Source organism: Teleopsis dalmanni, chromosome 1, assembly GCF_002237135.1.
Source record: "Teleopsis dalmanni isolate 2A chromosome 1, ASM223713v2, whole genome shotgun sequence".
Taxonomy (NCBI): Eukaryota; Metazoa; Arthropoda; class Insecta; order Diptera; family Diopsidae; genus Teleopsis; species Teleopsis dalmanni.
Window position 1 is genome coordinate 234,087,342 of NC_051846.1, and position 13,991 is coordinate 234,101,332.

Consider the following 13,991-nt stretch of genomic DNA (forward strand, 5'->3'; position numbering starts at 1 on the left):
TTTCAGAAAGTGGTCTGGATCATCCGGATCAGCGCTCATGCCCTTTACCGCCACATTCAGTAGGTTCTTCAGTGACGGCGTCGAATAGGCCAACCCGAACCCCAGCCGTTCGGAGGGATCGATCACAGTGCAGCTCACGCCATGACGCGCGGCAAGATTCCAAGCCGTCAGCGCTCCACTTGCGCCCCCACCAATAATGACGATGTCGCACATGTCTGTTTCGGTCATATTAATCAAGCTCCTGCGTCGCTGTTACGACCAGAATGACCGGAGGAGATCATGCGATCCAGAAGATTATATCGATCAATTCGTTCGTATGGAACGAACGGTTTAAGGCTCAGGACGCATCCTTTTGATGCTCGAAGATAAAACTTGATGTGATATGGATTGCCGATAGGAATGTATAAGCGCAGTGGTCGTATCTGGTGAAAATAGCTCCCCAGTTTTTGGGTTTTGAAAACATATTCTCAATCAGGTTGTTCTTTTTCCAACGCCACTGCTACAGTTTGTTGTGTTTTCTAATTTTTTATGACCGCAATGCTTGCCGGGAGGCTCGCATTTCAAGCAGTTGACATCGAGAAAATCCAAATTGTTCGTCTTTTCGATCTGGAATACAAACTGTATCTATAATGACAAGCTCCGTCATCAACTCTGACCCGGCCTCAAACGCGTGTAAATAAACACTCAGCAGCCGCTACGAACACTCAATGAACACGTTGTCCAGCCATCGCCCATGCTGATCCAAATCTGATGCTCTTCCAGAATCTCTATGAAGTGGGGTGCCGCAGATTGCGATCCCTGATCGGAATTGAAGATTTCGGGATTGCCAGAACGCGTGAGGACATCCTCAAGCCCCTCGATACAAAACTCTGCATCCATCGTGTTCGACAAACATCATGACAGAACCTTGAGCTGTAACTTGCCTTACAAAACTCGTCTCGTCTCGTCTCGTCCCGTCTCAGGTCGGATTATAGCTTGACCTCCTGTCCGAAAAAAACGGGACCATCTCAATCTATAATAACCAAATTCCGGAACCAAATATGATAGGAATTTATAACCCTGCAATCCGCTCTCCGAATTAAACGAGCGACAGTTTCATCAGGGACAGCCATCATAACCGGGTTCAGTCAAACACTGGGCTCTGTGAAAGCTGAAACAGCATCTTTTGCTGATTAAAAAATCTATTTTTAAAATAAATGGCATATCCATGAAATCTCTCTTTTCAGAAACTTCGAACGGACATGACTCGCATATTTGCAAAAATGTTATCCGCCTTCCCTACACTGCTCAAATCAGCCCCATGACTGTTTCGAATTCCCTTCTGCAACTGGCCGATCTGGTTTGGGATGCCGGAATGAAAAATCTGGCATCCGCATTGATCGGCCTTGCGCATTCAGCGTTTGATGATGGACACGATACGGAAAAGGAATTTACGAAAAACACTGAAAATACAGGAAAAAATCATTTATTCGAACCTCATTCGACTGTTACGGATTTTGCAAGATTACGCGGCTGATCAACATCCGTGCCTTTGAGCAATGCAACTTCATATGCCAGCATCTGCGTCGGGATAACCTGCACGACAGGAGCAAGGAATTCGCTGACACGGGGCATGACCACCACATGCTCGGCGATTTCACGCACGCGTGCAGCCCCTTCCGTGTCCGTAAATGCAAGGATGCGTCCTCCACGGGCCTTCGCTTCCTGCACATTGGAAAGGGTTTTTTCAAACAAGGCCCCCGACGGAACCGTGACAACCACAGGCACGCTGCGATCAATCAGAGAGATCGGTCCATGCTTCATCTCTCCCGCGGCATAAGCCTCAGCATGAATATAGGAAATTTCCTTCAGCTTTAACGCACCTTCCTGAGCAACAGGAAAAGCACTGCCTCGGCCCAGATATAAAACATCCTGAGCTTCAGCAACAATTTCTGCCATCCGGCGAATATCATCACCCTGCTGAAGCGCTTCCGCAGCCCGACTGGGCAGGTCGAGCAAAGACGAAACCAGCTCTTCCTCTCCGGCAATATCAATCGCGCCTCTTGCTCGCGCCAGCGCAACGGTCAGACAGGCAAGAACAGTCAACTGCGCGGTAAAAGCTTTCGTCGATGCAACGGAAATTTCAGGGCCGGCAACAGTGCCGAAAACAACATCGCTTTCACGCGCCATCGTGCTGTGTTCGACATTGAGGACTGACAGAACCGAAAGCCCCTTGCTACGAAGGGAGCGTAACGCAGCCAATGTATCCGCCGTCTCTCCTGACTGGGAGATCATGATCCCCAGTGAACCCGGAGCCAGCGGTGGATCGCGATAGCGCAATTCACTGGCAACATCGATATCGACAGGTAGACGGGCAATATTCTCCAGCCAGTATCGACCGATCATGCCTGCATAAAACGCAGAACCACAGGCACTGATCACGGCACGAGGTACCTCGGCCAGATTGAAAGGCATGTCAGGCAACGCAATCCGGCGTCTGGCAGGATCAATCATGCGACGCAGCGTCTGGCCAATGACCAGAGGATGTTCATGAAGTTCCTTTTCCATGTAATGCCGGTAACCATCCTTGCCGACTGCTCCGGCAATAAAGGCTGTCGTCTGAATGGCGCGTTGCGCAGGCTGCCCGTCTTCCGTGAAGAACATCGCGCTTTCTGACGTCACGACAACACGATCACCATCTTCCAGATAGGCGATGCGGCGGGTCAGAGGAGCCAGAGCCAGACTGTCCGACCCAAGGAACATCTCCCCGTCCCCGTACCCAACAGCGAGAGGTGCACCATGACGCGCACCAATCAGCAGCCCGTCATGACCAGCGAAGATCATCGCCACAGCGTAAGCACCTTCCAGACGATCCAGAGCTGCAAACGCGGCTTCCTGAGGGAGATATCCCTCCTGAAGATACTGATCGACCAGTCTGGCAATCGTCTCGCTATCGGTTTCGGTCTCGAAAACCTGTCCTGCCGCTTCCAGCTCCGAACGGAGCCGCTCAAAATTTTCTATGATCCCGTTATGAACGATCGCCACGCGCGATGTTCCGTGCGGATGCGCATTGGTCGTGTTCGGCACCCCATGCGTCGCCCAGCGTGTGTGACCGATGCCTGTTGTTCCAGCAAGCGGTTCCTGCCCCAGAACCTCTCCCAGATTGCTCAGCTTTCCGGCTGCACGACGGCGGCTGATCTGACCATTGCACAGCGTGGCGATACCAGCGGAATCATAACCGCGATATTCCAGACGCCGCAGACCTTCAAAAATGATCGGCGTTGCATCACGACGCCCTGTTACAGCGCAAATTCCGCACATCAGTTGGCATCCTTTTTCTGCTTCAGGCGCTCTCGCAACGTAACTGCAAGGCCTGTTTTGTTTGTCTGCACAGCGCGTGCGATAGCAAGGTCTCCCGCTGGCACGTCATTGGTAATGACACTGGACGCGGCTGTCAGGGCTCCATCACCGATCCTGACCGGAGCAACGATTATCGAATCCGAGCCTATGAAGGCATCGCTTCCGATGATGGTGCGATGTTTGAAAAAACCATCATAATTGCAGGTGATGGTCCCTGCACCGATATTCGTCCGTGCGCCGATGGATGCATCCCCCAGATAGGTCAGATGTCCTGCTTTCGCACCATCCTCCATCTGTGTGGCTTTCAGCTCCACGAAGTTGCCAATATGGACATCCCGTCCAAGCCTGGTACCCGGACGCAGACGGGCATAAGGGCCGATCCTGCCCTCGGGTCCAACTTCGCAGCCTTCAAGATGACTGAAGGAACGGATCACAGCCCCGGAACGCACGATCACACCTGCTCCGAAGACGACATGGGGCTCGATCGTCACATCGGCTTCAATCACAGTATCTCCGGAGAGGAAGACAGTTTCCGGTGCCGTCAGTGTCACTCCGGCATCCATCGCAGCGCGACGCAAACGATCCTGCACAACAGCCTCGGCATCCGCCAGTTCGGATTTTGAGTTCACACCGCGCAGTTCGTCCTCTGGCGCTTCAACAGCCTGCACAGACTGACCATCCGCACGTGCCAGACCAATAACGTCCGTCAGATAATATTCACCCTTGGCGTTGTCATTGCGAACCGCATGAAGCCAACGCCCCAGATCGGTAGCACCGGCACAGATCACACCAGCATTACACAGCCCGATCTCACGCTCTTCCGCCGTTGCATCCGCCCATTCGACAATGCGTTCGACCATATTGTCCTGCATGACAACCCGGCCATAACGTCCGGGATCAGCAGGACGCATTGCAAGCAGCGCCAGCCCCGTGTCGCCGTTCTGTTTTGTGTGCAGAAGACGCCGCAAGGTTTCAGGGCGGATCAGAGGATTGTCAGCATAGAGAATGGCAACATCACCATCCCCAAACAGAGAGGCGGCCTGCAACGCCGCATGGCCGGTTCCCAGCCGTTCTTCCTGCACCACAATCATGGCATCAGGTCCTGCAGCTGCAGCGACATCGGCCATTCCGGGCCCCGTCACAATAACGATCCTGTCAAACTCCTTACGAACGGCTTCAAGAAGCCATTTCAACATTGGCTGCCCCGCAAGGGGCTGCAATGCCTTCGGAAGAGAGGACTTCATTCGCGTGCCGAGACCGGCAGCGAGGATAACGGCGGTTGCGGTTCTGGACGTCATAAAAACAGGCGGTAAGACAGGGTTGCATGAGTGTCAAATATCCAGTGCATTTGTCGACGTCACAAGCTGTTACGATTTCTGACATCCTCACACGGGAGGGAAAAATGACTGCCGAAAGACTGGCAATTTTCGACCTGGATGGAACCCTGCTGGACTCCCTTCCAGATCTTGCGGATTGCGCACGGGAGCTTCTGGCGGAATATCATCTGCCATCTCAGAATGACCTCGCCGTGCGTTCGATGATCGGTGATGGCGTTGCCGCTCTTGTCTCACGCCTTCTCGATACAGGTGGAGAAGAGGCGGCTCACATTAACCGTGAAGAAGCGTGCGAACGTTACATGGCGCTCTATGAGCCCCGTGCAACCCGTCTTTCCCATCTCTTCCCCTTCGTCAGAGAAACCCTTGATGCCTTGCACGCGACCCGTTGGAAACTGGCCGTCTGCACCAACAAACCGGAGCACTGTTTTTTTTTTTTTTTTTTTTTTTTTTTTTTTTTTTTGTTTTTTTTTTTTTCGACGTTTTTTTTTTATTTTATTTTTTTTTTATTTTATTTTTTTTTTATTTTTTTATTTTTTTTATTTTTTATTTTTTTTTATTTTTTATTTTTTTTTATTTTTTATTTTTTTTATTTTTTATTTTTTTTTATTTAATTTTTTTTTATTTTTTTTTATTTTATTTTTTTTTATTTTATTTATTTATTTATTTATTTTATTTTATTTATTTTTTTTTTATTTTACTTAATTTTTGTTTTATTTTATTTAGCTGTTTATTTTATTTTTTAATAAGTTTTTATTGAATCGCTTTTATTTAAAACTTAACAATAAGTTTTTAAATCTTAAACTAATAACAATAAATTACAAATTATTTTATATATAAGGGGTCTCTGGTTAAATAACCAAGGGCTTATTTATCAGATATCACGGCGCATAATTTGAATTAAACAGGATAATCTTGAGACAAGTAATTAGCAAATAAATGCTAATTAGTTTTTCATTAGACAACAGAAATTACAAAATGAAAAATTAAAATAAATAATAAAATTTTTTCTTTCACTGTTCCATGTTGACATTAGGAATATAATGCTTTCTAAAAGTTAAATAGAAGAAATATCCAAAAATGAAAGAAAAATATTTTCTATATATTGATTTTATCACTTATTCAACAGTATAAAAGCATAAGTAAAATTTCAATTCACGAAATGCAGTAAACTGTGCGAAAACTGTTAGAAAAACTAATTTTAAGCCTTAATTTTACTTAAGTTTGGCATAAGTTATTGACGTTCTGTGCACAATACCTGCAGGCAAGTTGGGAGCTCTATGAGATCGTGAGGCATTTTTGTGTTTGCTTCCACTTTCTTTAACAGCACATCTCAGAACTTTGTTTTGGAATCTTTATAAGTATACTGGGACTAAAATAACCCCATAGTTGGATCTCATAAGTTTATATTTTTCATTTATATTTTTTATTTATATTTTTTATTTATAGTTTTTATTTATATTTTTTATTAAGTCGCCCGTGCGACTAGTGGGGTAACATTAGCATGACTTTCTCAGCACTACGTTCCTAGATTAAGTACTATACATAAGAAAGAACAAATCATGCAAAAAATAATGCCTCTACAAACTGAATATTGTTCTACAGCTGGTTTATGATTTCGTTTTAATATAAACACAGCAAGTAAGATTGTTAATAAAAACTTTCATAGCAAAAGTAACAAAACTCCAGAAAAATATGCGAACATAAAAGTCAAGTACGGCTTTGGATCAGTTGGTTAAGGTGCGCTGATTCTGAGCTTCACATCTGGCAGGATCCAAGTTCGAATCCTGGTGCTTGCAGTCTCAAAAATAATTATTTACGAATAATTAAATACAAGAATTATTTCCAAAACCACTGATGATGGGTATTTAGGAATACTCGAAACAGCTGTATGGTCAGCTAAAAATTCAATTAATTAAAATAATATAAAAAAATAAATTTTTTGTTGTTGTAGTTCACTACTGTTCGAAAAAAACTCTTTATTTTTTATTTATATTTTTTATTTATATTTTTATTATTTTTTATTTATATTTTTTATTTATATTTTTTATTTATATTATTTTTTATTTATATTATTTTTTATTTATATTTCTTTGTCTCATTTTCAATTTTTTAATTTACATTGAAAACAACTATTTCATATGGCCTTTAAGACTGAGTTAGTTAGTCGGTACGTACCGTAAAAACATAAGGGAACGAAATAAACAAAGTTCGCTGCTTTTGTTTGTTTCGTTCTCATCAAATACACAGGTGTGGTTGGTTATGCATTTCTCTTTGACTTAAGTTCTTACGGTACGTACTGACTAACTGAACCTTCATACTGTGTTTACCCGACACAAATAACTTTGATTTGATTTTACTGGTTTGCTTACTTTATTAAAAGCCTGTACACACAGTAAGTCTTATCTGTTATCTTATTTATTTTTCATTTTTGTTTTTATAGTATTTGCACTAATAAATGAAAATTGCGAACATTGCAGTAATATTTCAAAAAATAAGAATAAGAAAATTTCCTTTTGGAGGAAATTTTTATTATTCCTGAGAATTTCGTCCAATGCATAATAAAACTGCAATCTTTTTCTATAGTAGTTAACCATTTTCAATGCATGCTAATTAATGAAAAACAGTGGTGACTGTAGATTAATCGTGCTCGGCATTATAGAAATGTATTTGCTCTTAACTTAATTTTTAACATATCTACCTACTGCAGCCGGCTTATATAGTAAATTACAAACTTGATTTCAACTTAATTTTGTACAAATTATGATATGATATAATCATCATTAAAAAAAAAAAACAAGCGAAATGAACAAAATCAAAGTCAACTCATTATACTTGCGTGAGGTAATAAGCTGTTCACACAGCACAAGGAAATGTTCATTAACTGCTTATGTGGCTTCAGTAATAACACTTAGAAATGTGTTTGTTGGTTAAGAAGCTTGGAAAGGCACATTTTTGTTTTTGATTATGCATACCCATACCCATATTATGGCATACCCATATTTTAATATATGATGAGCTCTATTTTCCACACATAGGGTTAATATAAAATTTTAATACGGGTATAAGCTGAATTTTTTCTAGAACTTAAGATTAATTTCTTTTTCAATTTCATAACAATAATTTACAAATTAGTAAATTGTTATTAAATCCTAATAATTTTCATTTTCATTATTAAAGTACTATGTTTGTTTAGATTTAGATATATTTTTTACTTAATTTAACATTATAAAAACACTATCATATTTTCGTGCTATCACTAATACATGTGATTACACTCAACTTATGTAAATGTCCGTCCATTCAATATATTATTTAGTGGAAATGATTATAAATTAACGGAAGATAATTAACAATTCAAAATTTACATTTCGGTTGAAATAGTTTCCCAGCTTTAGAAATTTATATGGCTTAATATTACTAATAATGAAAATAGTTAAACTATTAAAAGGGTTTGTGAAGCTATTCACAGAACTTGATCGTATTAATCATTAGACTTAGTTCTAAAATTAATGGGTTTTTTTTTTGTGTTTGCAATTTCCAAGAGATTTAGTTTAGCTTAATTCTTATACTTTTAAAGAGAATATAAAATGAAAATAGGTCTTTCATAATGAAAACCTAACTTAATAACTCATTGTTTCATTAGTTGCAATTAGTTTCCAACTTCATGTCTTTGAAGATTGACAAGCAGTGTCAGCGATCCGACAGCTGTCGATAAGGTTTTGTGTCGAACAAGTAAATGTGGAGCTTGATTGTTGTTTTTATGTAGAAATATATTCTTTTCTGGAATAAGTGTGTTAATAATATTTGAACATGGTTACTAAATAAGTAAACATACCAAGTGTTTGTTTTTGAGTCACATTCACATGTGCATATAGCCGTGCTTTGTACTTCATACCTTAATTTAAGAATTCCCTAAATATAGCAAAAGAAAAGAAACAAAGAATAAGACTACAAAACAAAACCAGTAATGGCTGATTTTAGCACACGATATATAAAGAGATACAAATTATTTTACTTCAAAACGTTGACCCCAGCTCCATGAATGTAAACCATCTGCAAAGTGCGTGTCAAAATATCAAAATATCTGTTCGCAGCATGTGTTCATTCCTTGCAGATCTGAACGCTTGCAGGAAATACTTCTTCGAACTATGAGTTTTGTGTTAAAGAATAAATAAATAATTAAATTATAATTTAGATTAAATTAGTGGTAATTTAAATTACAGTTAACCAATAAATATCTTTTGAACTTCTCTCTCGTTTACAAATTACAACGACAAGTGTTTTATATATATATATATAATATATGTGTACATACGGCTAAAAGTAGGTTAAATAAATATAGTTAAAGTTTTTTTTTTAAAGTTTTTAACTAATTACAAAATAACAGTTTAAACGTTTAGTATCATTATGTTATAAAATTTAAATAATTATTGTTTGCACTTAAATTTAAAAGAATTTATTGGATAACCTAACCTGTCAATAAAAAAATTAAAAAGACGTTGAAGCGTAAGTTAAAGCATTTAAACATATTGTCATCAGATATTGCACATATTTAATGATTACCATTAGTTTAGCATAACTACATTATCTTACGTCGTCGGCACTTAGATTTAACTACGAGTGATGGTGTCAGTTGTTCCCGGCCTTTTTTTTGACCCGGGACCACCGACCACAATGACATTTTTGTTTTTATTAGAGACCACAAAGTTTAAGAATAATAAACTGTGTGAATTTTTGCTTAATATGCCTTATGCATCTCTGGTATAATGTGTATTGAATTGTATAAGTGCTTAGGTATATTATATAGGTATATAATTGGAAAATTTTTATGGTTATTTTCTAATAAGTGAGGTCTCAGTGTGTGCATATGTGTTCTATCCATACTTGTTGATTTTGATTCACCAACTATATTTAACCATCTCGCGGACCAGCGTTTGGAAACCACTGCTCTCTGTAGATTGAAGAAAAAGGCAGCTCGGAACTTATAAAATAGTGTACTAATTTTAATAAGACGTATGCTTTTGTGTAAACTAAATATTTCGGCTGACATGCATAGAGATGTTAGGTTATGAAACTTTATTGAAGCACTAACAATGCCATGTTACAACATAATAAGTTTTAGTTTACGTTACTAGTGAAACACTATATATGATGTTAACAGACAGTTTTCTATAGCTCGACGACATTATTTAAATTAGGCTAGGGGTTAAACCGGTGATCATAAGCACTTACTTAAGCCTATTGGCCCATAGATAAATTTATTTTAATGGTACAAGTTCTTCTTCAACCCTACAAACTAGGATTTTACTGTAGTAATCAGTCCTAAATTTTTTATCACAATGAGTTCTTTTTAATTCTTTTTGATGAAGGAACAAAAAATAATGTGGAATATGGCATACGGTAGATGTGGAATTAAATTGTTCCTGTCTGATTAGGAAGTACAGTACAACAATGCACTCAGATTGACAATTACTCAGGCATTGTCAGTCTGTGATCATTTGTTAAATAATTGATTATTTCAATAATTTCTAATGTACTAAAATTCTCGTCATTAATTTTATTTTTTAAAAATACAAAACAGAACATACAATTTAATTTTACAACAAGCGGACTCCGTTTGTCTTTTGCCAAGATTATATATTTATTATTCGAGCTTTGTAATTCTAGATAAAAACTTAAGTGGTAATATCTAAAACCATCTGTTAGAATGATGTTTTAACAAAGCTGTTTTAATAAAATGTATAAAAATGAGAACCATATTGTTTTAAACAATAACAAATGAATCAGAGTTTATTACAAATAACTTACGTGAATGGTCTATTAGATCTATAAGGTCGATAGTATCAACAAAGCGTCTAGAAAAGTTATTGTGAAAATAAGCTTGTCAGGAAGCAGTAACAGACAGCAACTACAAACTATAAACATTGGTAATTACTATTTGAAAGGAGTAGGTAAGGTAAGCTTTGATTTGCCTACGTGTAGATATAAGTTAATTTATTTTATAAGCAAATAAATCATATTTTGTTGGTCTTAAAATCTTTAAATTTCTGTAACCTATGGCGCCGATATTTATACAATGACAACCGATGACAAGGAATCGCTGCCAATATTTACATAGTGTTTTCTGCCCAAATCGTGACGTTTATAAAATCATACACTTAAAATCAACGAGAAAGTATGCCGCTGACAATTGAAGAGCAGAGTGTGAAATATGCAAAATTAAATATATTGAGATGGACACCAAATAGTGTAACAGTAGATATAAGCCGGCTCTAGTAAAATATGTTTGACTACAACCAAGCATAAACCAGGCAAAAGATAAAGAACATTTCTTATTGAAATGATAAGTTCATTTCAGGCTATGGCGCTAGTTAATGAAGTTAATGAAGACTGTGATATGTGTGAAATCATACAGATTGAAATTGATACGACATGGAATAAGAATAGATGTGAACCGACCTCAGTAAAATATATCTGAATTTAATTAAGCGAAAACCAAAAATAATTTAAAAAATAAAGCTACCAAAAAGCATTTCTCTTTAACATGAGTAGTCCATCCTAGGCTGTGTCGCTAGGTACTGAAGATAATGATCGATAAAACTTCAATGGAAATTGTGAATGGCACTTAACTTTTAGATATAAGTAATTCCGTCAAAATAGACAACTCAGACTTTATAAAGTGTATAAATTTTAATGAGACTTTTAGATCTGGGTATATTTTTGCTTGTATATTTCTGCGGAAACTAGCTATTTCGATTATTAACTTAAAATATATCTTTACTACGCTGAGTTATCATAATAAGAAAAAACTTGTTTTCAATTCGAAAATATTTAGTACGACCTTTGGGTAAGTTCAAACTAAACTTACCCAAAAGTTTCCTGGACAGCAGAGTTAACCAATCTGTTAGCTTTGAATAAATAGTTATGGTCTGTGTTTTGCAGTGATTATTAAAGAATTTTTTAAAGTGATTAGCATTATTCTATTGTGGCACTGCGATATACTACGATGTATTACAATTTATTATGTACAATAGCAATTATTATAATAACTTGAGCATTTATTATGATGAGTCTAGCATATATTATGATAAATTTGGCATTTATTATGATACATTTAGCATTTATTTTGTTAATTTGACGTTGTTGTATATGTGTTGAATGAGTGAAAATTATACACATATGAATGTACACAATTTGTTGTACACTTGTATATTGTTGTTAATATGTACGTATATATATTTAGTATTATTATGAGAAAATTTTTAGTGCACTTGTAAAATATTTTTATTTCTTTTATTTTCAGGGCAATAAGAGCATTTCAACAATTATTGTACTTGAATCCTTGTTTTTCATGTGCGAATGAGGCTCATTTGCGTCTCGGGTTTATGCTCAAAGTAGTTGGTGAATATAAAGCATCATTAAAGCATTATCAATTAGCGTTACTTGATATATCACCGTCAACATTCACCCAACTTCAGAGTAAGTTTTGATCATACATAAATTATTTATACTTTCATCCGATTATCATACTTATAAGTAGAAATTATATCTAGTTGCGGATTAAAATGTTGCATGGTACATATATATATTGTTTGAAATGAATATATGTACGAGTAGAATTATGTGTTGTAGAATAATAGAATTAAAACAAGTCATTCTCGAATTTCTAAAACGACTAAAACTTTTCTTTGTATTTGTGATGAAGGAATGAATATGTCTTAATGAATAGTTATATTTTAATATGAATATTTAGTGCCAGACAGGCTCGTAGCCAGAAATTTACTTCGGGAGTGAAACTTTCAGATAAAATATGAAATGATAAATTCAGTCATGTAATGATGCATTAATAATGAATAGACATGTGAATACATATAGTCTTTTGATTCATTTCATCTTCTCAATCCTGCTCTCACTTGGCTACCGGCCTGGTTCCAGAATAGATATATAAGCAATTTGTTTTTAAAAGATAGTGCATAACAGATACTTTGTGTAAAACTTGAAAAGTATAAAGTTTTTGCATGTTTTTCAAAGAAAACATAAATAGTTCTAGTTTATGTGATAACATTCATTTAGATTCTATCTGTGTTAATAAAAGTTCATACTTTCAATTTCTATTTCTATTTCTAAACGAACCCCTATATGTGTATTAAATATTACAATATCAATGTGTATTAAAGACTTGTTATGACATTTGGTGATAATAATTGCTTTTCAATGTAATAACAATATTAATCATTTCAGCATTGAATTTAAAGAAGATTGTGTGTGTATGTGTGTGTGGTTGAACAGCGGTTTCATACACCACCATTCACAAGTTTATGATCAACACACTTGGTTTTTTTACTTTTGACAATCACTTTTATAAGAAATTCATTTAAAAATTCAAATTTTCTTATAAATTGTGTGCTCATGTCTTTATCATCTGCAATAAATGCTTAAGACAGATGATATTCTCGACTACTGTTAGTTGGATCAGTAATCGTATGTGGTTGCTGGAACTCGCAGGAATCTGTTTGGTATTTGCTTTTGTGTTGGGCGAACCGTTCTTGGAACCGACCAGTACTTATCAGATCCTTTTTTGAAAAACCTATGACTATCGCGAATAACGACTATGGAAAAACGACGTTGAAAACTTGAACAAGAGCAAAGAGAAGGCACAGAAGATGTTGTTGGTTGGGACTAGTAAAGTTTTCCAATTACTAATTTTATAAAGTTGTCGTATATGAAATCAATTCAATAGTGTTTTTAAAGTAGTGTGAAAATGTCCATAAAAAAGTACTAACAAAATACATATTTGTTTCTTTCTAAAAACAAAAAAAAAAAATAAATAAATAAAAATATTTTAATGAAAATAGTGCAAAAAAATTATTAATATTATTAATAATTAATTAACTACGAAAAGCAAGAGAAACAAGTTGGTGTTTTGTATTGGCAGGATATTCATTTATTTGCAAGTATATATTCATGAAAAATCAGATTACGAGAAGCTTTTAGTAGAAGACAAACAAATAAAAAAAGAAAATATTTGTAACAGATGTAACTGGCAACACTAATGAGATAAAAGTACACAAATTACATTTCCATACTGTAAGTATAATACTCATTTTTAAAAAATTAAAATCATTTCATTAGAATAATACGGAATATGAATTATTTTTGTAGTGATTAAAATATATATACAAATTTTTCTTTTAAAGTTCGATTTCATATTGCACATCTGTATGAAGTCCAGAACAAACACAAAGCGGCAAAGGAGGCATATGAACAACTTTTGCATGATAAGGAACTAACATTAGATTTAAAAGCAGATATTTA

General features: G+C 36.7%; 3 protein-coding genes across 3 annotated transcripts; 1 reads left to right on the plus strand and 2 right to left on the minus strand.

Annotated features, from left to right (window-relative positions):
• Positions 1–1,476: 1,476 nt before the first annotated feature.
• LOC119667707 (glutamine--fructose-6-phosphate aminotransferase [isomerizing]-like) lies at positions 1,477–3,300 on the minus strand. Its single transcript, XM_038077014.1, has one exon. The coding sequence runs from the start codon at positions 3,298–3,300 to the stop codon at positions 1,477–1,479; it is 1,824 nt and encodes a 607-aa protein (XP_037932942.1).
• Positions 3,300–4,466, minus strand: LOC119667708 (bifunctional protein GlmU-like). The gene has a single exon (XM_038077015.1). The coding sequence runs from the start codon at positions 4,464–4,466 to the stop codon at positions 3,300–3,302; it is 1,167 nt and encodes a 388-aa protein (XP_037932943.1).
• Positions 4,467–4,741: 275 nt separating this feature from the next.
• On the plus strand, positions 4,742–13,985 carry LOC119667709 (phosphoglycolate phosphatase, chromosomal-like). Its single transcript, XM_038077016.1, has 4 exons — positions 4,742–4,962; positions 11,980–12,155; positions 13,711–13,763; positions 13,874–13,985. Exons 1-4 carry the CDS (start codon positions 4,742–4,744, stop codon positions 13,964–13,966), a joined length of 543 nt encoding a protein of 180 aa, XP_037932944.1. The 3' UTR covers positions 13,967–13,985.
• Positions 13,986–13,991: the final 6 nt, after the last annotated feature.

Coding starts and splice junctions, on each gene's coding strand:
- LOC119667707 (XM_038077014.1), bottom strand. CDS start 3,300: ATGTGCGGAATTTGCGCTGTAACAGGGCGTCGTGATGCAACGCCGATC.
- LOC119667709 (XM_038077016.1), top strand. CDS start 4,742: ATGACTGCCGAAAGACTGGCAATTTTCGACCTGGATGGAACCCTGCTG. Junction 4,963..11,979: donor CACATTAACCGTGAAGAAGC/GTGCGAACGTTA, acceptor TTTTATTTTCAG/GGCAATAAGAGCATTTCAAC. Junction 13,764..13,873: donor ACAAATTACATTTCCATACT/GTAAGTATAATA, acceptor TTTCTTTTAAAG/TTCGATTTCATATTGCACAT.
- LOC119667708 (XM_038077015.1), bottom strand. CDS start 4,466: ATGGCCGATGTCGCTGCAGCTGCAGGACCTGATGCCATGATTGTGGTG.